Source organism: Manacus candei, unplaced genomic scaffold, assembly GCF_025592945.1.
Source record: "Manacus candei isolate 608988 ecotype Guabito, Panama unplaced genomic scaffold, ASM2559294v1 h1tg000459l, whole genome shotgun sequence".
NCBI lineage: Eukaryota > Metazoa > Chordata > Aves > Passeriformes > Pipridae > Manacus > Manacus candei.
Window position 1 is genome coordinate 261 of NW_026138507.1, and position 25,174 is coordinate 25,434.

At 66.2% G+C, this 25,174-nt stretch overlaps 2 protein-coding genes and 2 long non-coding RNA genes across 4 annotated transcripts; 1 reads left to right on the forward strand and 3 right to left on the reverse strand.

Annotated features, from left to right (window-relative positions):
• Positions 1 to 544: 544 nt before the first annotated feature.
• Positions 545 to 1,274, reverse strand: LOC127465668 (uncharacterized). The gene is made up of 2 exons (XR_007902306.1): positions 1,160 to 1,274; positions 545 to 1,120 (listed from the first exon to the last, which is right to left on the reverse strand). It is a non-coding gene; the product is annotated as an uncharacterized LOC127465668 (long non-coding RNA).
• A 1,028-nt stretch (positions 1,275 to 2,302) lies between these two features.
• Positions 2,303 to 12,462, reverse strand: LENG8 (leukocyte receptor cluster member 8). The gene is given in 17 exon segments (XM_051776171.1): positions 2,303 to 2,878; positions 4,137 to 4,213; positions 4,215 to 4,345; positions 4,742 to 4,871; positions 4,974 to 5,042; positions 5,591 to 5,692; positions 6,593 to 6,893; positions 7,550 to 7,681; positions 8,162 to 8,464; positions 9,233 to 9,409; positions 9,769 to 9,907; positions 10,279 to 10,300; positions 10,302 to 10,524; positions 10,620 to 10,741; positions 11,257 to 11,370; positions 12,090 to 12,261; positions 12,338 to 12,462. Coding segments are annotated over 17 exon segments (2,406 nt in total). The 5' UTR covers positions 12,370 to 12,462; the 3' UTR covers positions 2,303 to 2,718.
• A 517-nt stretch (positions 12,463 to 12,979) lies between these two features.
• Positions 12,980 to 24,914, reverse strand: U2AF2 (U2 small nuclear RNA auxiliary factor 2). Its single transcript, XM_051776172.1, is given in 13 exon segments — positions 12,980 to 13,548; positions 15,366 to 15,614; positions 16,589 to 16,675; positions 17,970 to 18,092; positions 18,932 to 19,011; positions 20,252 to 20,390; positions 21,057 to 21,173; positions 22,244 to 22,330; positions 22,332 to 22,396; positions 23,042 to 23,145; positions 23,238 to 23,267; positions 24,081 to 24,216; positions 24,762 to 24,914. Coding segments are annotated over 13 exon segments (1,401 nt in total). The 5' UTR covers positions 24,811 to 24,914; the 3' UTR covers positions 12,980 to 13,413.
• LOC127465670 (uncharacterized) lies at positions 16,838 to 17,469 on the forward strand. The gene is made up of 3 exons (XR_007902307.1): positions 16,838 to 17,066; positions 17,138 to 17,232; positions 17,379 to 17,469. It is a non-coding gene; the product is annotated as an uncharacterized LOC127465670 (long non-coding RNA).
• Positions 24,915 to 25,174: the final 260 nt, after the last annotated feature.

The window sequence follows — 25,174 nt, forward strand, 5'->3', positions numbered from 1 at the left end:
GCCCCCCCTCATCTCTCGGACCCCCTCCCGACCCCCCCGAGCCCTCCCGGGACCCCCAAACCGGGACCCCCCCGACCGGGAACCCCCCAAACCTCCCTCACCCTCCGAGGATCTCCCGCCACTCGCGGCCCCCGCCCCGGACGCGCGCGGTGATTGGTGGAGGCCGTGCCACGTGACGAGGTCAGCTTCCGCACCGTGTGCGGCGCCATCTTGACTAGTGCGTTCTCTATACATGGGCGACGCCATCTTGAGCGGGGCACACCGGAAGTTCGATTGTGGGCGCCGCCATGTTGAGAAGGTCACACCGGATGTGCCGGTTTGCGGGCGCCGCCATGTTGAGTGTGGCGTTCCTACCCCCCCCTTCTCTCCCCCCCCAAACACACACGCGGATTTATTTTGTTAAAAATATATTTTATAGAGCTCTGTTGGTACAAATTCATCTCCCACAACCCCCTCCCCACCCCCACCCGCATCCCCCCCGCCCCTCCCCCCCTCCCCCCCCATCACTTTGGCCCGTTTTGTCCTTTTCCTCTTTATTCTGTCCAAAAAAAGGGGGGGTCGGTTAAAAAGGAGGAGGGGGGGGGAGGGGGAGAGGTGGGGGGAGGGGCGTGTTTTTACCTGCAAAGAGACGTGGGGGGAGGGGCGGGGGTGGGGGAGGGGCGGGAGGGGAGGGGCAATAAATTAAATACGAACCAAAACGGGGGGGTTTGAGCAGCGGGAGGACCCGGGGGGGGCGGCGGCGGCGGCAGAGTCCCGGCTCGGAGACCCCCAGACCCCCCCGAGGCTGCGTGGGGGGGGGGTCTCTGTGGGGCTGGGGGGGCTCCGAGGGCGAGGAGGCTCCTCTGGGGGCGCAGGGGGGCCTCTCCGGGGGTCGAGGCTCCGTGTGGGGCGCGGGGGCCTCTCCGTGGGGGGGTCCGGGGGTCTCTCCGTGGGGCGGAGACGCCGCGCTGGGTCCGGGGGTCCCTCGAGGGGCTTCGGGGGGGGGACGAGACCTCGGCAGCAGGAGAAGAGAGAGAGACTGAGTCACGGTTACGGGGGGGCGGGACCCCCCAGGCACAGGCTGGGACCCCCAGGGCAAAGCTCCGACCCCAACGGTGGGATCTGACCCCCCAAACAGACACTCAGTCCCCAATTGCAGGATCTGACCCCCCAAACAGACACTCAGCCCCCAATGCAGGATCTGACCCCCCCAAACAGACACTCGGCCCCCCAATTGCAGGATCTGACCCCCCCAAACAGACACTCGGCCCCCAATGCAGGATCTGACCCCCCAAACAGACACTCGGCCCCCAATGCAGGATCTGACCCCCCAAACAGACACTCGGCCCCCAATGCAGGATCTGACCCCCCCAAACAGACACTCGGCCCCCAGTGCAGGATGTGACCCCCCCCAAACAGACACTCGGCCCCCCCCAGTCCAGGTCTGACCCCCCCAGCAGATCCTCTGCCCCCCCAGTCGAGGCTCAGCCCCACAGGCAGAAACTCCCCCTCCCCAGAGCCCCCCCTTTGCAGCCCCCCAGGGCCGGGAGGAGCTCACGGGGGGGTCTGGGTCACCCCCAGCGGTCATGGGGGGGTCCTGGTCACCCCCAGGGCCAGGAGGAGCTCACGGGGGGGTCCGGGTCACCCCCAGCAGTCATGGGGGGTCTGGGTCATCCCCAGCAGTCACGGGGCACTCGGGGGGTCCTGGTCACCCCCAGGGTCAGGAGGAGCTCACAGGGCACGGGGGGGGGGTCCTGGTCACCCCCAGGCACTCACGGGGGGTCCTGGTCACCCCCAGGGCTCTGCCCGGGGTGGGGGGTCAGTCAGGGGGCCGAGTCCGATGCGGGGCCGTCCCGGGCACAGTCGGGGGGATTCGGGGCACGGTCGGGGCTGGTGGGGCAGGAGCTGCTCACACGGGGGCACAGGCGTGTCCTGGGGGTCGCACACATGTCCTGGGGGTCACACACGTGTCCTGGGGGTCACCCGTGTCCCACACGTGTCACAGGGGGGGCAGGAGCCGGTCACACGTCCCACACGTGTTCCACACATCAGAGGTGGGGCAGCAGCTGGTCACGTGTGTCAGGTGTGGGTCACACGTGTCACGGGGGGGGCAGGAGCCTGTCACGTGTGTCAGGTGTGGGTCACACGTGTCACAGGGGGGGCAGGAGCCTGTCACGTGTGTCAGGTGTGGGTCACACGTGTCACAGGGGGGGCAGGAGCCTGTCACGTGTGTCAGGTGTGGGTCACACGTGTCACAGGGGGGGCATGAGCCTGTCACGTGTGTCAGGTGTGGGTCACACGTGTCACGGGGGGGGGCAGGAGCCCATTCCGTGTGTCAGAGGTGGGGCGGGAGCTGGTCACACACGTGTCCCACGCGTGTCAGGGGTGGAGCAGGAGCCTGTCATGTGTGTCAGCTGTGGGTCACACGTGTCAGGGGTGGGGCAGCAGCTGGTCCTACACAGGTCCCACACATGTCAGGGGTGGGGCAGGAGCCCTTCACACACACGTGTGGGTCCCCCCCATGTGTCAGATGTGGGGCAGGGCTGGGGCAGTTGATGGCTGTGCCCCCCAAGTGGGTCAGATGTGGGGCAGGGCCTGCAGGCTCTGCCGGCAGTCGATGGCTGTGCCCCCCATGCCCTGTGTGCCCCCCAAGTGGGTCAGACGGGGGTCAGATGTGGGGCAGGGCCTGCAGGCTCTGCCGGCAGTCGATGGCTGTGCCCCCCCTGTGCCCCCCAAGTGTCAGATGTGGGGCAGGGCCTGCAGGCTCTGCCGGCAGTCGATGGCGCCGCGGTCGGGGCCGGTGAAGGTGAGGGGCAGCCCCCCCAGGAAGCGGCGGCGCTCGGGGGGCTCCAGCCCCAGAGCAGGGCCCAGCTGGGCCGTCGGCAGCGCCGGGCGGTAGCTGGGGAGAGAAGGAGGTCAGGGGGGCAGGGGCGGCCCGGGGGGGCACAGGGGGAAACCCCCCCAGGCACCCACAGCCCCACGGCGAGGATAGACCCCCACGGAGGGGGGGGGACACCAGAGAAGGGGCTCGGCCCCATAGAGGAGGGGGAACCCCAGGGAAGGGGCTCGGCCCCATAGAGGGGTGAGTGACCCCAGGGAAGGGGCTCAGCCCCATATCAAGGGGCTCAGCCCCATAGAGGGGGGGGACCCCAGGGAAGGGGCTCAGCCCTATATCAAGGGACTCGGCCCCATAGAGGGGGGGGTGACCCCTTCAGAGGGGCTCAGCCCCATATCAAGGGGCTCGGCCCCATAAATGGGGTCTCAGCCCCACAAACAGTTCAGCCCCATAAATGGGGGCTCAGCCCCACAGGGGCCATAAGTGCGAGGGGTGACCTCATTAATGGGGGGGGGGGCACAGCCCCATAAGTGGGGGCTCAGCCCCATTTGGGAGGTCACAGCCCCATTAAGGGGGGACACGGCCCCAGAGGGGAACAGTGGGGGCTCAGCCCCAAAAAGGGGGGGCTCAGCCCCATGGAGGGGAGTCACAGCCCCAGCCGGGGGTCAGAGGGACCCCCCACCCCAATGTGGGGCAGAAATGGGGGGGTTCACCCACCCCAATGTGGGGTAGAAATGGGGGGTTCACCCACCCCAATGTGGGGCAGAACAGAGCGGGTTCCACCCCCCAAACCAAACGTGGGGTCCCAGCCCCGATGTGGGACAGAAATGGGGGTTCCCCCTGAGGGGGCCACTCACGTCCCACCCCCTGCACTCACCTGTGTGGCCAAGGGGGGCTCCATCTACTCCCCCCCTCCTCATTTTGGGGGGTCTCCCCCCCATTTCCCCACCCCAATTCCAGGGGTGTTTTCCCCTCGGTTTTGGGGTCTTTTCCCCTCAGTTTTGGGGTGTTTTCCCCTCAATTCCAGGGGTCTTTTCCCCTCAATTTCAGGGTGTTTTCCCCTCAGTTTTGGGGTCTTTTCCCCTCAGTTTTGGGGTCTTTTCCCCTCAATTCCAGGGTTGTTTTCCCCTCAGTTTTGGGGTCTTTTCCCCTCGGTTTTGGGGTCTTTTCCCCTCAATTCCAGGGGCGTTCCCCCCTCACTTTCAGGACGTTTCCCCTCCAGTCTCATCCTCCCCCTCACCCCAATCCAGGCTGTTTCCTGCCCCATTCCCGCCCCTTTCCCCCCCCCCGCGGCCCCCCCGGGCCCCCCGGCCCCACCTACGCCTTGATCATGGCCCTGAGGGCGGCCCGGCGCTCCCGATCCGCGAACAGGTCGATGAGTCTCCCGCCCATGGCCGGGGGCCGCCCCGTGCAGGCGGAAGAAGCGGCTCCAGAGCCCCAAGGCCCAGGCGGCGCGGAGGGACAGGGCGTGGGACACACACGGGTCTGTCCTCAGGCTGGGGGGCAGCAGGGCCAGCTCTGTGGTCAGCTCTGGGGGGACAGGAATGGGGGTCAGCTCTGGGGGGACACACACACGGGTCTGTCCTCAGGGAGGGGGGCAGCAGGGCCAGCTCCATGGTCAGCTCTCAGGTTGTGAACCCCCCGACGCAGCCGGGCAGGCTCTGACCGTGGGGTCCCCCTGGATCCCCCTGGGCCCCCCCCAAGGTTCCAGGGCCCCCCCCAAGGTTCCAGGGCCCCCCCTCAGTCCCGGGACCCCCCCTTACCCCCTGAGTTGCGGGTGAACATGCAGTAGAGGATGCGATAGGCCGTGAACTCCCCGACGCAGCCGGGCAGGCTCTGACCGTGGGGTCCCCCTGGGCCCCCCCAAGGTTCCAGGGCCCCCCCAGGGTTCCAGGGCCCCCCCTTGGGTCCCAATGCCCCCCTTACCCCCCGAGTTGCGGGTGAACATGCAGTAGAGGATGCGATAGGCCGTGAACTCCCCGACGCAGCCGGGCAGGCTCTCCCCGTACAGCGCCTTCAGCTGCGTCTGGCACTGGTTGAACTCCTCGTGGTCGCCCTGGGGGGGCAGGGGGGGAACCTCAGGGACCCCCCAAAGCCGGGGGTGTCCCCCCAGGCCCGGGGGTGTCCCCCGGGGGTCCCCAGGAGCCCCCAGACCCACCTTCTCCAGCGCGATCCGCGCGTGGGTCTCGTAAACCTCCACCGTGAACTCGGTGCGGACGCCCTGGACCTGGGGGGGGAACGGGTCAGGGGGGGGCCCAAAACCCGGGGGGGTCCCCCAAAGACAGGGGAGACCCCTCGGATCCTGTGAGACCCCTCAGATGCTGGGGAGACCCCTCAGATCCTGGGGAGACCCCAGAACCCAGGGAGGGACCCCAGACCCCAGGAATCGCCCCTGAAGTCCAGGGGAGCCACAGAAAGGGGCTCAAGGCAGAGCCAAAATCACCTGAAACACCCCCAAAACCCACCTGAACCCCCCCCAAACCCACCTGAGCCTCCTCAAAACCCACCTGATCCCCCCCAAACCCACCTGAGCCCCCCCAAACCCACCTGAGCCTGCCCAAACCCACCTGAGCCCCCCAAACCCACCTGAGCCCCCCCAAAAACCACCTGAAACAGCCCCAAAACCCACCTGAACCCCCCCAAACCCCACCTGAGCCCCCCCCAAACCCACCCGAGCCCCCCCAAGCTCCACCCGATCCCCCCCAAGCCCCCCCTGAGCCCCCCAGCCCCCCCTGAGCCCCCCAGCCCCCCGAGCCCCCCACCCCGTGCCCCCACCGTCAGGTCCTGGCGCAGGGATTTCAGCTGCTCGCAGGCCCAGGCGTAGTCCCGGTGCTGCTCCCAGTGGGATCGCACCAGGGCCAGGGCCTGGCGCAGCACCTGGGGGGGCACGGGGGGGTCAGGGGGTCCCCAGGCACGGGGGGCACCCCAAAACACGGGGGGGACCCCAAAACACGGGGGGGACCCCAAAACAAAGGGGGGGACTCCAAAACATGACGGGGGTCAGGGAGAGTCTCTAAAACCCAGAGGTCTCATTGAGGGGGGGTTGGGGGTTCCGGGGGGTGGTCAGTGGGGTTTGGGGGGGTCTCAAGGGGGGGTCGGCATTTTGGGGGGCATTGGGGAGGGGGGAAAGAGGTCTCAGGGGGGTCTCACTCACGGGCACGGGCTGCACAGTGGCCGGGTCGGGGGCACAGGTGAGATCAGGAATTGGGGGGGGGTCAGGGGGGGTCAGGAGGTCTCAGGGGGGGTTCAGGGATGTTTGGGGGGTCTCAGGGGGGTCTCAGGGGGGTTTGGGGTCTCACTCACGGGCACGGGCCGCACAGTGGCCGGGTCTGGGGCACAGGTGAGATCAGGAATTGGGGAGGTTCAGGGGGGGTCAGGGATGTTTTGGGGGTCTCAGGGGGGTCTCAGGGATGTTTGGGGGTCTCAGGGGGGGTCTCAGGGGGGTTTGGGGTCTCACTCACAGGCACGGGCCGCATGGTGGCCGGGTCGGGGGCACAGGTGAGATCAGGAATTGGGGGGGGATCAGGGTGGGTCAGGGGGTCTCGGGGGGGGTTCAGGGATGTTTGGGGGTCTCAGGGGGGGCTCAGGGATGTTTGGGGGGTCTCAGGGGGGTCTCAGGAGGGTTTGGGGTCTCACTCACAGGCACGGGCCGCACGGTGGCCGGGTCGGGGGCACAGGTGAGATCAGGAATTGGGGGGGTTCAGGGGGGGTCAGGGGGTCTCAGGGGGGTCTCAGGGGGGGTTTAGGGGTCTCAGGGGGGTTTGGGGTCTCACTCACAGGCACGGGCCGCACGGTGGCCGGGTCGGGGGCACAGGTGAGCCGCAGGTACCTCTTGGTGACCTCCTGGCAGGTGCCCAAAATCTTCACCTGGTCCCAGTCGAGCCCCTCGGCGGGGGCGGGGCCGGAGGGCCCCGGGGCGGGGCCGGGCGGGGCCGGGCGGGGCTTTTTGGGGTGTGTCCCCCCCCCAGCGGCCCCCTGGAAGCGCTGGGCCCGGCGCTGCCGGCGCAGCTCCCGCTCGGGGTCCTCGGGGTCCGGCGGCGGCCGCCGGCGAGCGCGGCGGGGGGGGCCCGGCTCGGGCCTGGGGGGAGATTGGGGTTAGAAACCAGGGATTTGGGGTCAAAATCCAGGGATTTGGGGTCAAAATCCAGGGATTTGGGGTCAAACAGCCCCAGCGCGGCGGGGGGGGGCCTGGCTCGGGCCTGGGGGGAGATTGGGGTTAAAAACAAGGGATTTGGGGTCAAACAGCCCCAGTGCGGCAGGGGGGGCCCCGCTCGGGTCTGGGGGGGAGATTGGGGTTAAAAACAAGGGATTTGGGGTCAAACAGCCCCAGTGCAGCAGGGGGGCCCCGCTCGGGTCTGGGGGGGAGATTGGGGTTAAAAATGAGGGATTTGGGGTCAAAAAACAGGGATTTGGGGTCAAAAAACAGGGATTTGGGGTCAAACAGCCCCAGTGTAACAGGGGGGGCCCGGCTCGGGCCTGGGGGGGAGATTGGGGTTAAAAACCAGGGATTTGGGGTGAAACAGCCCCAGAGCAGCAGGGGGACCTGACTCGGGTCAGGGGGGACACCAAATTGGGGTGAGGAATGGGGATTTGGGGTATAAAAACCTCTGGTTTAGGGGGACCCGGCTCGGGGTTCAGACCCTCCCAGTGCCCCCCCCAGCCAGTCCCAGTGCCCCCCAGTGCCCCTCCCAGTGCCCCCAGTGCCCCTCCCAGTGCCCCCAGTGTCCCCAGTACCTCTTCCCTCGCTGGGCCCGGGCTCGGCCGCGCTCCAGGGCCCCCCCCCGGCCGCGGGGTTTGGGGGGTCCCCCCCGGCGCCCCCCGGGCCGGGCCTCGGCCCCCGACCCCGACGTGTCCGAGTCCGAGTCACTGGGGGGGACAGGGGCAGGTTTGGGGGGCTCTGGGGGGCTCAGGGGGAGTTTGGGGGAGTCAGAGGGGACGGGGGGGGTTTTGGGAGGCTTGGGGGCAGTTTGGGATTTTGGGGGTGTTCAGGAAGGTTTGAGGGGGGCCTGGGGGGGTCGAGGGATGTTGGGGTTTCTGGGGGGGGCCTGGGGGAGAGTTTGGGGTCCCACCTGTGCCAGCAGGGCTGCCCTGGGGAGCGGGAGGAGGAGCGGGAGCAGGACATGAGGGTGAGTTTGGGGGGGATTTTGGGGTGTTCTGGGGTTCAGGGGGGTGTTGGGGTTTTTGGGGGGGGCTCAGGGGGGTTCAGGGTGATTCAGGGGTCCCACCTGCGCCGGCAGTGCCTCCCCGGGGAGCGGGATGAGGAGCGGGAGCGGGACTCGAGGAGGGGGTGTTGAGGGGGTTTTTGGGGGGGGTTCAGGGGGGCTCAGGGTGGTTTTGGGGTCCCACCTGCGCCGGCAGTGCCTCCCTGGGGAGCGGGATGAGGAGCGGGAGCGGGACCGGGACCCGCTGGAGGACGAGCTGTTCTCCTTCATGAAGACGTTGCGGTTCCCGAATTTGGTGGGGAAGGGCCCCCCCCGCGCCCGGGCCCCCCCGGGGACCCCCCCCCGCACCAGGGGGGTGCCCCCCGAGCCCGCGGGGCGCTGGGGGGGGGTTTGGGGCCCCCCCGGGGCCGGGGCCGGGCTGGGCCGGGTGGGGGGGGGCAGCTCCCAGCGCTTCTTCTTGGGGCTCCCGGCGCCGTCACGGCCCAGCCTGAGGGACGGGGGGGCACGGTGTGAATGGGGGGGCACAGCCCATTTTTGGGGGGGTCACAGCCCATTTTTGGGGGGCTCAGCCCCTGGGCTGGGGACACGAGCACCTCAGTTTTGTGTAGAACACGGCGGGTTTGGGAGGGGAAATCTCAGCGTGGGGAGGAGGGAGATTCGGGGGGGTCCTTGGGGTGCCCTAAAACAGCCAAAGGAATAATCACTGCAGCCCAGCCCGGGGGGGTGGAGGGGTTTTGGGGCTCTCAGGGGTATTCTGGGGGTGATCTCGGGGCTCTCAGGGGTATTTTGGGGGTGATCTCAGGACCCTCACCCCGGCAGGGGCTCCCAGTCGATGGTGAAGGCAGAGCCGTCCCGGGGGGTTGTTGGGTAACCCCGGGGTGGGCAGTTTTTGGGGTGTTTCTGGGGTCCCTGGGGGTATTTTTGGGGTGTTTTGGGGGTGATCTCGGGACCCTCACCCCGGCAGGGGCTCCCTGCTCCAGTCGATGGTGAAGGCGGAGCCGTCCAGGGGGGCTGTTGGGTGACCCTGGGGCAGGTTGGGCAGTTTTTGGGTGTATTTCTGGGGTTCCTGGGGGTGTTTTGGGGCTGTTTTGGGGGTGATCTCGGGACCCTCACCCCGGGAGGGGCTCCCTGCTCCAGTCGATGGTGAAGGCAGAGCCGTCCCGGGGGGTTGTTGGGTGACCCCGGGGTGGGCAGTTTTTGGGTCTATTTTGGGGGTATTTTTGGGGTGTTTTGGGGGTGATCTCAGGACCCTCACCCCGGCAGGGGCTCCCTGCTCCAGTCGATGGTGAAGGCGGAGCCGTCCTGCAGCCGGGCCTGCAGCAGCTCCTTGAGCAGCTTCTCGGTGCGGTCCTTGTCCTCCTCGGACTCGCAGGCGGTGAAGCAGCGCTGCACGTACGCCTTCATCTCGGGGGGCCAGTCCTCGGGCTTGCCCCTGCGCCCCGAACACGGCTCAGGGGGGGCCAGGGGGGTCTGGGGCACTTCGGGGCACTTTGGGGCACTTTGGGGCTCACAGACCCCCCCCAAATGGATGTGACTCTGTCACCTCAGGGGGCCTCAGCTCTGCCCCTGGGGGGGCCACAGAAGGATTTTGGGGGGTATTTGGGGGTTTGGGATCGCTGGGGGAGTCGGGGGGGGGTCACCACAGGGTTTGGGGGCTCACAGATGCCCCCCCACCCTTCCCAGCCCCCCTAAACCGGCCCAGCTGCCTCTGCCCCCCTCCCCATTTCAGACCCTCCCACCCCCGATTTTGGGGTCCCCCATCCCCGATTTTGGGGTCCCCCCCTCACTCACCCGTGCCCGTGGTGCTTCTCAGGCCCCGGGGGGCCCCCAAAGCCGCCCCCCCCTCGCTGCTGCTCCCCGAAGGCCGGGGGGGGCAGCACGAAGGGGCGTTTGGGGAGCTGGAACTTGAGCCCCCCCGCGCCGGGGGCCTCTGGGGGCAGAGAACGGGGGTCAGGGGGGCACAACAGGGGGTCGGGGGGGGCAACTAGGGGGGTCAGGGGGGTTTGGGGGCTGCTGGGGGTCAAGGGGGCAGAAAGAGGGGGGTAGGGGGGGTTGTGGTGTGCTTTCTGGGGGGATTTGGGGGGTTTGGGGGATTTTGGAGGGGTTAAGGGAGGTTGCAGAGGAATTAGGGGGGATTTGGGGTTGGGGGTGTTTTGGGGTGGAATTTGGGGTTGGGGGGGTTTGGGCTGGGGGGGCTGTTTTGGGGAGGAATTTGGGGGTGTGGATGGGGGGGACTGGGAGGGAACTGGGGGTCGGAGGGTCTCCCAGCCCCCTCCCCAGTTTTGGGGGGGTCTCTCTTACGTTTCATGCGGCTCCAGAGCTGCCCCCCTCCCCCTTTCTTGCCCTTGGGGGGGGGGCCCCTCCCCGTAGCCATGGGAGGAGGGGTAGGGGGTGTTGGTGCTGGGGGGGGTCCCTGCGGCCCCCCCTGCCCCCGCAGACCCCCCTGCCCCGCCCAGGCTGTGCGGGGGGGGCTGGGGGGGGGCGCTGGGGGGGGGGCTGGGGGCTCCCGTAGGGCGACGCCTCGTCCAGGCCGGGCACGGGGGGCTGCTGAGGGGGGGAGGCAAAAAGGGGGGGTCAGGGGGGGCCGGGACCCCCCAAACCCCCCCCCCAAATCCCCCCCCAACCCCCCTGAACCCCCTCACCTGGGCGAGGCCGCTCTGCTGCTGGGGGGGGGGCGGGGGGCTGCTGGGGGGCTGCGGCGTAAGAGCCCCCCCCCCCCCGCGGCGTAGGGGGCGGTGGGTGCCCCGTACCCGGGGTAGACCCCCTGGGAGAGACCCCCAGAGACCCGTTAGACCCCCAGAGACCCCTGTGAGAGACCCCCGTGAGACCCCCAGAGACCCCTGGAGACCCCTGTGAGACCACTGTGAGAGACCCCCATCAGACCCCCACAGACCCCCATGAGAGACCCCCAGAGACCCCTGTGAGACCCCCACAGCCCCCTCCCCCCACACCCAGAGCACCCCCTCTGGAAGGGCCCCCCAGAGCACCCCTGGGTTTGAGGGACCCCCAACCCTCCCCCATCAGCTCCCAGGTTGTGGGGGGACCCCCTGACCCCTCCCCCTCCTTCTGGGGACCCCCAATCCCTCCCCTGCTCAGGCTGGACCCCCCTTTTCCCCCCCCATCCCATTTGGGGTCCCCCTCAGGCCCCTCCCCATTTCAGGTGTGTTCCCCCCCCATTTTGGGGTTCCCCCCTCTCACCACGGGGTCGTGGCATCCCTAGGGGTGGTGCCCCCCCATTTTAGCCCCCCGCAGCCCCCCTTCGGGGTGTCCCCCCCTCACCACGGGGTAGTAGTATCCGTAGGGGTAGTAGCCCCCCCCGTAGGGTTGGTACCACTGGTAGTACTGGGGGGGCTGCGCCTGCTGCAGACTCGGGTCCCCCTGGGCGGGGGGGTACTGGGGGAGAGAGGGGGGCTGAGACCCCAAAAACACAGAGGTAACCCCCCAGAGACCCCCAGAGACACCCCCAAAACAGAGGCACCACAGAGACCCCCAAAACAGAGACACCCTCAAAACCACCCCTAAAATTAAACACCACAGAGATCCCCAAAACAGACATACATCCCCAAAACCACAGATATAACCCCCCAGAGACACCCCCAAAAACAGAGACACCCTCAAAACCACTCCTAAAATTAAACACCACAGAGATCCCCAAAACAGACACCCCCAAAAGCACCCCCCAAAACAGAGACACGCACAAAAACACCCCCAAAACAGAAAAACCACAGAGACCCTCAAGTCAGAGATCCCCCCAAAAACACCCCCGGACACAGGACAGACACCCCCCAAACGCAGAGAGAACCCCAAAACAGAACCACCCCCTCACAAAGACCCGGGAAACGGAGACACCCGAAACCAGAGATACCCCCCAGGAAACCCCTCCAAGGCACAGAAACTCCCCCAAAGAGCCCCCAAACACAAAGACCCCCCCGCCCAATCCGAGACCCGCCCCAGAGACCCCCCCAAAACACGGAGACCCCCCCCAGCCCCTCAGACCCAAAACACGGAGACCCCCCCAGCCCCTCAGACGCAAAACACGGAGACCCCCCCGAGCCCCTCAGACCCAAAACACGGAGACCCCCCCCCAGCCCCTCAGACCCCCCATCTCTCACCTGCGCCCCCCCCGCGCTCGCCGCTCCCTTGCTCCCCCCTCCCGCCGCGGCCTTGCTGATGCTCGCCAAGGCCTGCCGGGCCTTCTCCCACTCGGGGTTCTCGGGGGGCGGCGGCGGCTCCTCCCGGGCGGGGCCGGGCCCGGGCCCGGGGCCGAGCGCGAACGGGGCGGCCCTGGGGGGGCACCGGGGGAGGGTTAATGGAGGGGTCACAGCGATCCCCCCCGCCCCGCCCGATCCCCCCCGCTCACCACTCGCGCTGGTCCCCCAAGTTGGCGGCCATGGCGGGGCCGCCCCCGCCCCTCCTCCCTCAACCGCTGTCGCGACACCCGCGACAGGCGCGGCCGGGCCAAGATGGCGGAGCCTCCGCCCAGAACTCCCCTCACGGAACCGCTTCCGGGGAGCGAGGCCCAGCCAATGGGAGAGAAGGGCGCGAACTGTGCCGGCCAATAGAAGGGGAGGGAGGCGGGGAGAGAGGGGTGATGGACGGGAGGGGAGACCAATGGGAGAGGGAAGAGGCGGGGAGAAAAGGTGATGGACAGAAGAGTGAACCAATGGGAGAGAGGGTTGATGATGGGGGTTGGTCAATGGGGAGGCGAGAGTGGACGAAAAGGAGGACGGCGGCCGCGCAGGGACAAACCGCGCGATGAGCGATAGCGGGAGGGGTTACGGGGGAAATGGGGGGTTTGGGGGTCCCCGAGGGGGCTTTGGAGGGGGCTGGGGCTGATCTGGGGGTGGAATCGGGGGGGTTATGGGAGTGTTATGGGGGTCTCAGGGGGTGAATCTGGGGGGAGCTGATCTGGGGTGCCATGGAGGAAAATGGGGTGAACCCCCCCAGCCCCCCCTTAACCCACCCCCCTCCCACCCCCCCAATAAAGACACAAAACGCAAAGAACTGGAAAAATCATTTAATTAGGGGGGCTTGGGGGGTCCCCGACTCCGCCTGACCCGGGGGGGGATCCCCCCTTTTCTCCAAATACGAAACGTCCCGGGGGGGTCTCTGGGGGGGGGAGGGAGGGGAGGGGTCGCTACAACGAGAAACCAGCACGGGGGGGGGGGGGGGAAGGGGCTGGAACTGGGGGGAAAACCGGCAAATAAGGAACAAAAAAGGGGGGGTCGGGCCCCCCCCGGGACCAGAGGCCGCGGCCGCAGCCGAGGGTGGGTTTTTGGGGGGGCCCTGGGGGGGGGGTTCAGCCCCCCAAGGACCTCCCCGGGGGCTCCCCGAGGCCGCGGCCGTGGCTCCGGGGGGGGTTTGGGTGGGGTTTAGGGGGGATCCGGGGGGTTCAGGCCCCCCACGGGGCTGGGGGGGCGCGGGGGGCTCTCTGGGCTACCAGAAGTCGCGGCGATGGTACGAGTCGGGGTCGCAGAACTTGGTCACCACCACCCGGTTGGCGAATTTGCGGCCGGTCAGGCCCTGCATGGCCTTCTGGCAGTCGAACACCGAGGTGAACTCCACGAAAATCTGGGGGGGGGCACAGCCCGGGGGGGTCAGGGGGGGATTCGGGGGCGTTCGGGGGCATTTGGGGTCATTTGGGGTCACAGGGACACCCCCCCCAGCCTCGGCCCCTGCCCACCCTTCTGGCAGCCCAACCCCAGGGGAACTGCCCAGGAATCTGGAAGAGGGGGGAAAACTGGGGGGATCTGGGGGGTCCTGGGGAGGTCTGGGGGGTCCTGGGGAGGTCTGGGGGGTCCTGGCCGCACAGGTGACCCCATATCCCCATTCCCAATATCCCTGACCCCATTCCCAGTGTCCCTGACCCCATTCCCAGTGTCCCTGACCCCATTCCCAATGCCCCTGACCCCATATCCCCCATGTCTCACCTTCCCACACCCCGGCACCTCGACTCCATCCACGGGCCGGGGGATCTCGATGGACTTGACAGTGCCTGACCCCATTCCCAGTGTCCCTGACCCCATTCCCAGTGTCCCTGACCCCATATCCAATATCCCTGACCCCATTATGTCTCACCTTCCCACACCCTGGCACCTCCACTCCATCCACGGGCCGGGGGATCTCGATGGATTTGACGGTGCCTGACCCCATTCCCAGTGCCCCTGACCCCATATCCAATATCCCTGACCCCACAATTCCCATGTCTCACCTTCCCACACCCCGGCACCTCCACTCCATCCACGGGCCAGGGGATCTCGATGGATTTGACCCCATATCCAATATCCCTGACCCCATATCTAATATCCCTGACCCCATATCCAATATCCCTGACCCCATATCCAATATCCCTGACCCCATAATGTCTCACCTTCCCACACCCCGGCACCTCCACTCCGTCCATGGGCCGGGGGATCTCGATGGACTTGACGGTGCCTGACCCCATATCTAATATCCCTGACCCCATATCCAATATCCCTGACCCCACAATTCCCATATCTCACCTTCCCACACCCCAGCACCTCCACTCCATCCACGGGCCGGGGGATCTCGATGGACTTGACGGTGCCTGACCCCATATCTAATATCCCTGACCCCATATCCAATATCCCTGACCCCATATCCAATATCCCTGACCCCATAATGTCTCACCTTCCCACACCCCGGCACCTCCACTCCATCCACGGGTCGAGGGATCTCGATGGACTTGACGGTGCCTGACCCCATTCCCAATATCCCTGGCCCCATATCTAATATCCTTGACCCCATATCCAATATCCCTGACCCCATATCCCCCCTATCTCACCTTCCCACACCCTGGCACCTCGACTCCATCCACGGGCCGGGGGATCTCGATGGACTTGACGGTGCCTGACCCCATTCCCAGTGCCCCTGACCCCGTATCCAATATCCCTGACCCCATATCCAATATCCCTGACCCCGTATCCAATATCCCTGACCCCATAATTCCCATATCTCACCTTCCCACACCCTGGCACCTCCACTCCGTCCACGGGCTGGGGGATCTCGATGGACTTGACGGTGCCTGACCCCATATCTAATATCCCTGACCCCATATCTAATACCCCTGACCCCATATCCAATATCCCTGACCCCATAATGTCTCACCTTCCCACACCCCGGCACCTCCACTCCATCCACGGGTCGAGGGATCTCGATGGACTTGACGGTGCCTGACCCCATTCCCAATATCCCTGGCCCCATATCTAATATCCCTGACCCCATATCCAATATCCCTGACCCCATATCCCCCCTATCTCACCTTCCCACACCCCGGCACCTCCACTCCATCCACGGGCCGGGGGATCTCGATGGACTTGACGGTGCCTGACCCCATATCCAATATCCCTGACCCCATAATGTCTCACCTTCCCACACCCTGGCACCTCGACTCCGTCCACGGGCCGGGGGATCTCGATGGACTTGACGGTGCCGTACTTGCCGCACTCGTCGCGCACGTCCTCGACGATCTCCTCGTACTCCTCGTCGTCGAGCAGCTCCTCGGGCAGCACCATGTTGAGCAGGCACAGCACCTCGGTGGGGTGACCCCCCATCTGCACCTGCGAGCTCATCAGCCCCGGCACCTGCAGCGTCACCGGGGTCTGGTTGATGGTGCTCTGGGGGGACACGGGGGGGTCAGGGGGGTCAGGGAGGGTTTGGGGGGGTACAGAGACCCCTGACCCCAGAAGGGGAGATAGAGAGAACCCTGACCCCAAAAAGGGGAGAGAGAGACCCCCGACCCCAAAAGGGGAGACAGAGAGACCCCCGACTCCGAGCAGGGCAGATGGAGATAGAGAGAGACCACTGACCCCAAGAGGGGAGACAGAGAGACCCCCGACCCCAAAACGGGGGGGATAGAGAGACCCCTGACCCCAAAAAGGGAGATGGAGGTAGAGAGACCCCTGACCCCAAAACGGGGGGGATAGAGAGACCCCTGACCCCAAAAGGAGAGACAGAGAGACCCCCAGCCCCGAGCAGGGCAGCTGGAGATAGAGAGAGACCACTGACCCCAAGAGGGGAGAAAGAGAGACCCCTGACCTGGGACATGCCCACCAAGGGCTGGAGTGGTCCCATTGAGAGCCCACAGGGACCCCCAGACCCCCCAAGAGAGTCCAGGTACCCCCCCCAGACCCACCAACAGAACCCACAGGGACCCCCAGACCCCCCCAAACACACCCCAGACCCCCCCAACGACCACCCAGACGTTCTGGGACCCCTCCCCTACACCCCCTTAGAGACCCCCCCACAGCCCCCCCAAAACCAGACCCGACCTCCTGACACCCTCAACCCCCCCCAGGTATCCAAGACCCCCCAAGCCCCCCAAAACAGGCCCCTGACCCCCCCCAATCCCCCTCAGGTGTCTGAGACCACCCCCCCAGAATCCCCCTGACACCCCCAGCCCCCCCCAGACCCCCAAAAAGAGACCCCAATCCCCTCCAAGCACCCCCTGGCCAAGCACAGGGTGTCCTGGCCCCCCCAAACCCCCCCCCTTGAGACCCCCCCCGAGCCCCCCCAGGCCCCCCCGGGTTTGGGGGAGCCCCCCCCGGGTTTGGAGGAGCCCCCCCCGGGTTTGGGGGAGCCCCCCACTCACCAGGGTGGCGTTTTTGGCCCCCACACTCGCCCTCTGCACCAGCAGCTTCTTGTCCCCCAGTTGCATCCCGTTGAGCCCCGCGATGGCCTGGGGGGGCACGGGGGTCAGGGGGGGGCTGGGGGGGGTCAGGGGGGGCTGGGGGGGCTCGGGGGGACCCCCTCCCCAAATCTGGGGGGGTCCCAAAACACCCCGAACCCGAGGGACCCTCCCAGGGGGGAATTTCAGGGGGATTGGGGGGGGATTTGGAGCATCTTTGGGGGAGATTGGGCAGGGGGGTGGGGGGGCTTTGGGGGTCCCCAGGGAGGGTCCAGGGATCCCCAGCGGTGGTCTGGGGGTCCCGGAGGGGTTGGGGGATTTTTGGGGGTCCCAGGGTGGTTTCCAGGGTCACAGGTTGGTTCCTGGGGCTTGTTCCAGGGGTGTTTCTGGGGGTCCCAGGGTGGTTTTCGGGGGTCCCAAAGTGGTTTCTGGGGTCTCCCAGGTCTGTTTTGGGGGCTCCCAGGGCCATTTTGGGGGCTTCCAGGGTTCCAAGATGGTTTTCGGGTCTCCCAGGGTGGTTTTGGGGTCTCCCAGGGCGGTTTCGGGGTGGCCCAGGGTGTTTTGGGGTCCCCCCGGGCCGTTCTGGGGTGTCCCCGGGTGGTTTTGGGGTCTCCCAGGGGTGTTTTGAGGTGTCCCCGGGTGTTTTGGGGTATCCCAGGGGTGTTTTGGGGTGCCCCCGGGCCATTCTGGGGTCTCCCAGGGTGGTTTTGGGGTCTCCCAGGGTGGTTTCGGGGTGGCCCCCGGGTGGTTTCAGGGTCCCCCCGGGCCGTTGTGGGGTCTCCCTGGGTGTGGTGGGGTCCCCCAGGGCCATTTTCGAGGATCCCAGAGCAGTTTTGGGGTCCCCCCGGGTGTTTTGGGTTCTCCCAGAGCAGTTTTGGGGTCCCCCCGGGTGTTTTGGGTTCTCCCAGAGCAGTTTTGGGGTGTCCCCGGGCAGTTTCGGGCTGTCCCAGGGCCATTTTGGGGTCTCCCCAGGCCATTGTGGGGTCTCCTTGGGTGTTGTGGGGTCCCCCAGGGCCATTTTCGAGGATCCCAGAGCAGTTTTGGGGTCTCCCAGGGTGGTTTTGGGGTGTCCCAAGGTGGTTTCAGGATCCCCCTGGGTGTTTTGGGGTGCCCCCAGGCTGTTTTGGGGTGCTCCCAGGCCGTTCTGGGGTGCCCCAGGGCCATTTTCAAGGATCCCAGAGCAGTTCCGGGGTGTCCCCGGGCAGTTCTGGGGTCTCCCAGGGCAGTTTTGGGGTGCCCCGGGCAGTTCTGGGGTGCCCCAGGGCCATTTTCAAGGATCCCAGAGCAGTTCCGGGGTGTCCCCGGGCAGTTCTGGGGTCTCCCTGGGCAGTTTTGGGGCGGGTACCTGGTCGGTGACGTTGATGTCGACGTACTCGCAGAAGGCGTAGCCCTTGGAGAGCCCGGTCGCGCTGTCCTTCACCAGGTTAAAGGCCTTCAGCGGCCCGAAGGACGTCAGCAGCTCCTTCACCTGGGGGGGGCACGGGGTGGGGGGTCAGGGGGGCACGGGGGGAACCCCTCAGGGGATGGGGGAACCCCTCGGGGAACGGGGGATGCCACCCAGAACCAGGAACCCCCCCCCAGAACCGGGGATCCCACCCAGAAACGGGGATCCCACCCCAAAACCAGGGATCCTCCCCCAGAAGCAGGGATCCCCCCCCCCAGAAGCAGGGAACCCCCCCTCAGAACTGGGGATCCCACTCAGAACCGGGGATCCCACCCCAAAATCAGGGATCCCCCCCCAAAATCACGAATCCCACCCCAGAACCGGGGATCCCCTCCCAGAACTGGGGATCTCCCCCCAGTATCAGGGATCCCCCCCTGAAATCAGGGATCCCACCCCAAAACCAGGGATCCCACCCCCAAATCAGAGATTTCCCCCCAAAATCAGGGATCCCACCCCAAAACCAGGGATCCTCCCCCAGAACCAGGGATCCTCCCCCAGAACCAGGGATCCCCCCCCAAAATCAGGGACCCCCCGAAAATCAGGGATCCTGCCCCAAAAACATCCCCCCCCCACCCCCTTCCTCCACCCAGCTCAGCCTGGAGGACAAGGGGGGGATTTTGGGGTGTCCCCACCCCCCCCAGGTTTGGTGGGCTCTGGAGAGTCCCCGTGACCCCCCCCAAGAGCTGAAGACCCCCCCGAACACCCCAAACCCCCCCCCCATTCTCACCCATCCCCACGGAATCTCAGCCCGGGGGAGGGTTTTGGGGTCCCTCCACCCCCCCTGATTTGGGGGACACCCCCCCCCTCGGGTTTGGGGGGGTTTTGGGGGGTCCCCGGGGGGGCTCTGGGTGCCCCCCCCTCACCTGGTCGTCGTTCAGGTAGTTGGGGAGGCCCCCAATGAACAGTTTGTGAGCAGAGTCCGGGACCACCGTGGACACCACGCCTGGGGGGGCACAGGGGGGTTGGGGGGGGCCACAAACCCCGGGGGGGACCCCAAAACCCAGGGGGGGGACCCCAAAAGCCCCCCAGCCCCGGGGAGTGCCCCAACACCCCCAAAGGAGTCCCAAACCCCCCCATGAACCCAAAGAACCCACAGGGGTGAGACCAGAACCTTATTGGGGGGGGTCCCCAATCTTTGTGCCCCCTCCAAAAGGGATTTTGGGGTCCTCCCTGTTTTTGGGGTGTCCCCCAGCTGGGAGGGCAAACAGGAGTCACCCCCATAAACTGGGGACCCCTTGAGATCTCCCAATACCCCCCAGGGATCCCCCAAAGCCCCCCAAATCCCCCCCAATGCCCCTCAGTGACCCCCAGAGCCCCGGGGTGGGGGGTTCCTGCTCCCTGTGCCCCCCCATCCAGGGTTTTTGGGGTCCCCTTGGGATTTTGGGGTGTCTCCCCCAGTCAGGAGAGAACACAAGAGTCACCCCAACAAACTGGAGACCCCTCAGGGTCCCCAAGCCCCCCCAAACCACCCCAGAGCCCCGGGGTGGGCAGTCCCTGCTCCCAGAGTTTCCCCCCTTGTTTTTGGGGTCCCCCTGGTGTTTTTTGGGTACCTCCGTGTTTTTGGGGTCCCCCCGTGTTTCTGGGGTCCCCCTCTGTGTTTCTGCCCCCCACCCCGTGTTTCTGCCCCCCACCCCGTGTTTTTGGGGTCCCCCCCGTGTTTTTGGGGTTTCCCCCGTGTTTTTGCCCCCCCACCCCGTATTTTTGGGGCCCCCCCGTGTTTCTGGGGTTTCCCCCGTGTTTTAGGGGTGCCCTCATGTTTTTGGGGTCCCCCCGTGTTTTGGGGCCCCCCCGTGTTTGAGTTCCCCCCCGTGTTTCTGGGTCCCCCCCATGTTTTTGGGGTCCCCCCCGTGTTTTAGGGGTGCCCCCATGTTTTTGGGGTCCCCTTGGGATTTTGGGTTCCCCCCGTGTTTTTGGGGTCCCCCCGTGTTTTTGGCCCCCCCCGTGTTTTTAGGATGCCCCCCGTGTTTTTGGGGTGCCCCCTTTTTTTTTGGGGTCCCCCCTGTGTTTTTGCCTCCCCCCCCCGTGTTTATGGGGTCCCCCCCCTGTTTTGGGGTCTCCCTGTGTTTCTGGGTTCCCCCCCCGTGTTTTGGGCCCCCCCCCGTGTTTCTGGGTTCCCCCCCCGTGTTTCTGGGTTCCCCCCCCGTGTTTCTGGGCTCCCCCCCCGTGTTTTTGGCCCCCCTCACCGGGCACGTAGACCGAGGGGTTCTCGGACATGCCGGGCAGGGGTTGGTAGTCGTGGGGGCGCCGGATCTTCAGCGACTGCCCCTGGAAGATGATCCCGTCGAACGCCATGGCCTGGGTGGTCTCGTCCACCGAGCGGAACTGGGGGGCACAGGGGGGGGAGAGAGACCCCAAAAATGAGCTGGGGGGGTTGGAGACCCCCAGGAATGAGCTGGGGGTTAGAGATCCCCCCAGGATGAAATAGAGAGAATTAAATCCCCCCAAACCAGAACTGGGGGTGTCCCAGGGACACACCCCCCCATGGCCTGGGTGGTCTCGTCCACCGAGCGGAACTGGGGGGCACAGGGGGGGAGAGACCCCCAGGAATGAGCTGGGGGGGTTGGAGAACCCCCAGGATGAAATTCAGGGGGTTAAAACCCCCCCCAAACCAGAACTGGGGGTGTCCCAGGGAACTCCCCATGGCCTGGGTGGTCTCGTCCACCGAGCGGAACTGGGGGGCACAGGGGGGGAAAGAGACCCCCAGGAATGAGCTGGGGGGGCTGGAGACCCCCCAGGAATGAGAGACCCCCCCAAACTTTGCCCCAAACCCCCCAAACTCATCCCCAGACCCCCCAAATTCTGCCCCAAACCCCCCAAACTCATCCCCAGTCCCCCCCAAACTTTTCCCCAAACCCCCCAAACTTTGCCCCAAACCCCCCAAACTCATCCCCAGACCCCCCAAATTCTGCCCCAAACCCCCCAAACTCATCCCCAGCCCCCCCAAACCTTTCCCCAGTCCCCCCAAACTCATCCCCAGACCCCCCCGACCTCGAGGAAGGCGAAGTTCTTGTCCTGGTTGATCTGCACGGCCAGCACGGGGTTCCCGGGGGCCTGGGTGAGCCCCCCCAGCCGCATCTGGGCGTTGAAGAAATCCATCATCGCCTCCTGGGGGGGGAAAAGGGGGAAAATGAGGGAAAAGGGGGGAAAAGCAAAGAAAAAAAACGTGAGGGGAAAAAAGGGAAAAAAAAGAGAAAAAAAAATAAGAGAAAAAAAGGAAAAAAAAGAGAAAAAGAAAAAAAGAAAAGGGAAAAAAGAAGAAAAAACAAGGAAAATAAAAAGTAAAAAAAAAAAGAAAAAAGAAAGGAAAAAAGAAAAAAACAAGAAAAAAAAAGAAAAAATATGGAAAAAGGAAAAGAAAAAAAATGAAAAGGAAAGGAAAAAAAAGAAAAGAAAAAAAGGAATAAAAAAGAGGAAAAGGAAAAAAAGAAGAAAGATGATGAAAATAAACAAAAAAAAAAGGAAAAAAAGAAGGAAAAAAAAACCAGAAGAAAAAAACAGAAAAAAAGGAGAAGGAAAAAGAAAAAAAAGAAGGGAGAAAAAAGGGAAAAAGAAGAGAAGAAAAACGAAAAAAGAAGCAGAAAAAAAAAAAGAAAATAAGGAAAGAAAAAAAAGGGGGGAAAAAGGAAAAAAAGGTTCTGTCCCGTGGGCCCTGCAGGGACCTCCCGACCCCCTCCCCAAAAGAACCCCAAACCTGCCCCCCCAGAGCCCCCCCAGAGCCCCCCCAGACCTCGGTGATGCCCAAGAGGGTCTTGCCCATGTGGAGCCTCCTCAGCCCCCTAAAGACCCCCAAAACCCCCATAATGACCCCAAATAACCCCCAATAACCCCCCCCCCACCTCGGTGATGCCGAAGGGGATGTTGCCCACGTGGAGCCTCCTCAGCCCCCCAAAACCCCCCATAATGACCCCAAATAACCCCCCAGAGCCCCCCAGGACCCCCCCCAGACCTCGGTGATGCCGAAGGGGATGTTGCCCACGTAGAGCCCCCTCAGCCCCCCAAAACCCCCCATAATGACCCCAAATAACCCCCAATAACCCCCATAATGACCCCCAATAACCCCCCCAGGCCCCCCCAGACCTCGGTGATGCCGAAGGGGATGTTGCCCACGTGGAGCCCCCTCAGCCCCCCAATAACCCCCAATACCCCCCCCCAGAGCCCCCCAGGCCCCCCCCCACCTCGGTGATGCCGAAGGGGATGTTGCCCACGTAGAGCCTCCTGGCCTGGCGGGTCATCTGCGAGCCCACCACGGGCACCGGCGTGGGGGGTCACGGCCAGCCCGTCCGGGGTCATGGTGGGCAGCAGGGCCGTGGCTGGGATCTGCCCCGCGGCTGGGGGGCACAGGGGGGTCAGGGGGGCACAGGGGGGTCAGGGGGGCACAGGGGAGGGTTTGGGGGTGTCTGGGGGTCACGGCCAGCCCGTCCGGGGTCATGGTGGGCAGCAGGGCCGTGGCCGGGATCTGCCCCGCGGCTGGGGGGCACAGGGGGGTCACAAAGAGGGGTTTGGGGGGCACAGAGAGGGGTTTGGGGGGTGTCTGGGGGGTCATGGTGGGCAGCAGGGCTGTGGCCGGGATCTGCCCCGCAGCTGGGGGGGCACAGGGGGGTGAGGGGGGGTCAGGGGGGGCACACAGAGGGGTTTGGGGGGTGTCTGGGGTGGTTTAGGGGGTGTCTGGGGGGGTTTGGGGGGGTCATGGGGGGGGAGTCCCACCTTGCATGGCTTTGTACTGCATGGGGGTGATGTGCTCGAAGCCGGGGGGGGGGCACAGGAAGGTTTGGGGGGTCCCAGGGGGGTTTGGGGGTCCCTGAGGTGGTTTGGGGGTCCCTGGGGGGTTTTGGGGTCCCACCTTGCATGGCTTTGTACTGCATGGGGGTGATGTGCTCGAAGCCAGGGGGGGGCACAGGAAGGTTTGGGGGTCCCTGGGGTGTTGGGGGTCCCAGGGGGGTTTTGGGGGTCCCAGGAAGGTTTTGGGGTCCCACCTTGCATGGCTTTGTACTGCATGGGGGTGATGTGCTCGAAGCCAGGGGGGGGCACGTCCCAGTACTTGCGGATCTTCTTCTTCTTCTCGTGGCGGGGGGAGCGGCTGGGGGGGGGCACGGGGGGGGTTGGGGGGGGCTCTGCACCCCCTCGGCCCCCCCCGACCCCCACAGACCCCCCAGACCCCCCCAGACTCACCTCAGGGGGCCCGAAAGGCTCAGGGGCGACCTGTGGGGGAGGGGAACCCGTTAGTTTGGGGGGGGGTGGGGGGTGGGACAGGACCCCCCCCGGAACTGGGGGAAGGGGAGGGGGCTCCAGAGGCCAAGCCCCCCATTTTGGGGGTCCCAGCCCCTGTTTTGGGCGTCACAGCCTCTGCTTTGGGGGTCCCGGGGATGTTCCCTCCCCATTCCAGGGGTCCCAGGGGTCCTGGGGGGTCCCAGGGGGTGCTCTGGGGCTGTTCCCCTCCCCAGCCCGGGGGATCCCGGGGGTCCGGGGGGGTCCCAGGGTGTTCCCTCCCCATCCCCATCCCAGTGTATCCCAGTGCATCCCAGTGCATCCCAGGGTCATTCCCAGTGTCCCCAGTGCCCCCGGTGTATCCCAGTGTGTCCCTGTCCATCCCAGTGTATCCCATTCCCCATCCCTCTCCATTCCCAGTATATCCCAGTGCTCCCAGTACCCGTCCCTGGACACGCTGTGCTGTGTCCCACCCCTCCCAGTATATCCCAGAATCCCCAGTACCGGCACCGCCGGCGGTCCCTGGACACGCTGTGCTGTGTCCCACCCCTCCCAGTATCCCCAGTGCTCCCAGTACCCGGCGCCGCCGGCGGTCCCTGGACACGCTGTGGTGTGTCCCACCCCTCCCAGTATATCCCAGTGCTCCCAGTACCGGCGCCGCCTGCGGTCCCTGGACACGCTGTGCTGTGTCCCACCCCTCCCAGTATGTCCCACCCCTCCCAGTATGTCCCAGTATCCCCAGTACCCATCCCTGGACACGCTGTGGTGTGTCCCACCCCTCCCAGTATGTCCCAGTATCCCCAGTACCGGCGCCGCCGGCGGTCCCTGGACACGCTGCGCTGGTCGCGGTTCCGCCGGTCCCGGGAGCGGCTCCGCCGTTTCCTGTCGCGGCTCCGGGAGCGGCTGTGGGAGCGTTTGCGGTGCCGGTTCTCCTTGTCCCGCTCTGGGGGGGGGCAAGGGGGGGTCAGAAACCCCCCGAAATGCCCCCAAAACCTCCCCAACCACCCCCCCAAACCGCTCCAAACCCCCCCCAAAAGCCGCCCCCCAAAATCTCCCCCCGGGTTCTCCTTGTCCCGCTCGGGGGGGGGGGCGAAAAGTGGGGTCGGGGGGGGGGCAAATCCCCCCCAAAATACGGGAGGAGGGGGAGCAGCAAAGTTGGGGGGGCCGCGACCCCTCCCCGGCTCCGTAACGGGGTCGGGGGGTCACTGAGGGGGGATCCCCCCAGAAATGGGTCCGGGGGGGGGTCAGAGCCCCCCATGAGGGCGATGGGGGGGAGGGCACCTCGTGGTGGGGGGGGTCGGGGACCCCCATGTGTGGGGGGGGGGGGTTTGGGGACCCCCATGTGTGTGTGGGGGGGTTGGGGACCCCCATGTGGGGGGTAGTGGTGTTGGAGACCCCCATGTGGGGGGGGGGAGGGTTTGGGGACCCCCCCGGGGGGTCGGGGAGGAGGGGTGGGAGGGGGGGGCGGGGCGCGGCCCCCGCCGGTACCTTGTTTGTTCTCGTTCAGCTGCCGCTCGAACTCGTCGAAGTCGGACATGGCGGCGCTGGGGCGGCCCCCGCCGGTGTCCCCCGGTGCTCCCCGGCCCCCCCCGGTGCCCCCCCGGCGTCCCCCGGCCCGTCCCGGTGCCCCCCCGGTCCCTCCCGGTCCCGCTCAGGCCGCGGCCGCTCCGTCCGCGCTCGGCTGCGCTCGGCCACTTCCGGCCGCGCTCGGCAACTTCCGGCGCCGCTCGGGCCGCGCTCGGCGCTGTCCGCCGCCGTTCGGCGCTTTCCGCCGCGGTCCGGCGCTTTCCGCCGCCGTTCGGGGCTTTCCGCCGACGTTCGGCTTTTCCCGTCCTCGCTCGGCTCTTTCCGTCGCTGTTCGCGCCATTCCGTCCCCGTTCGTCCCTTTCCGTCGCTGTTCG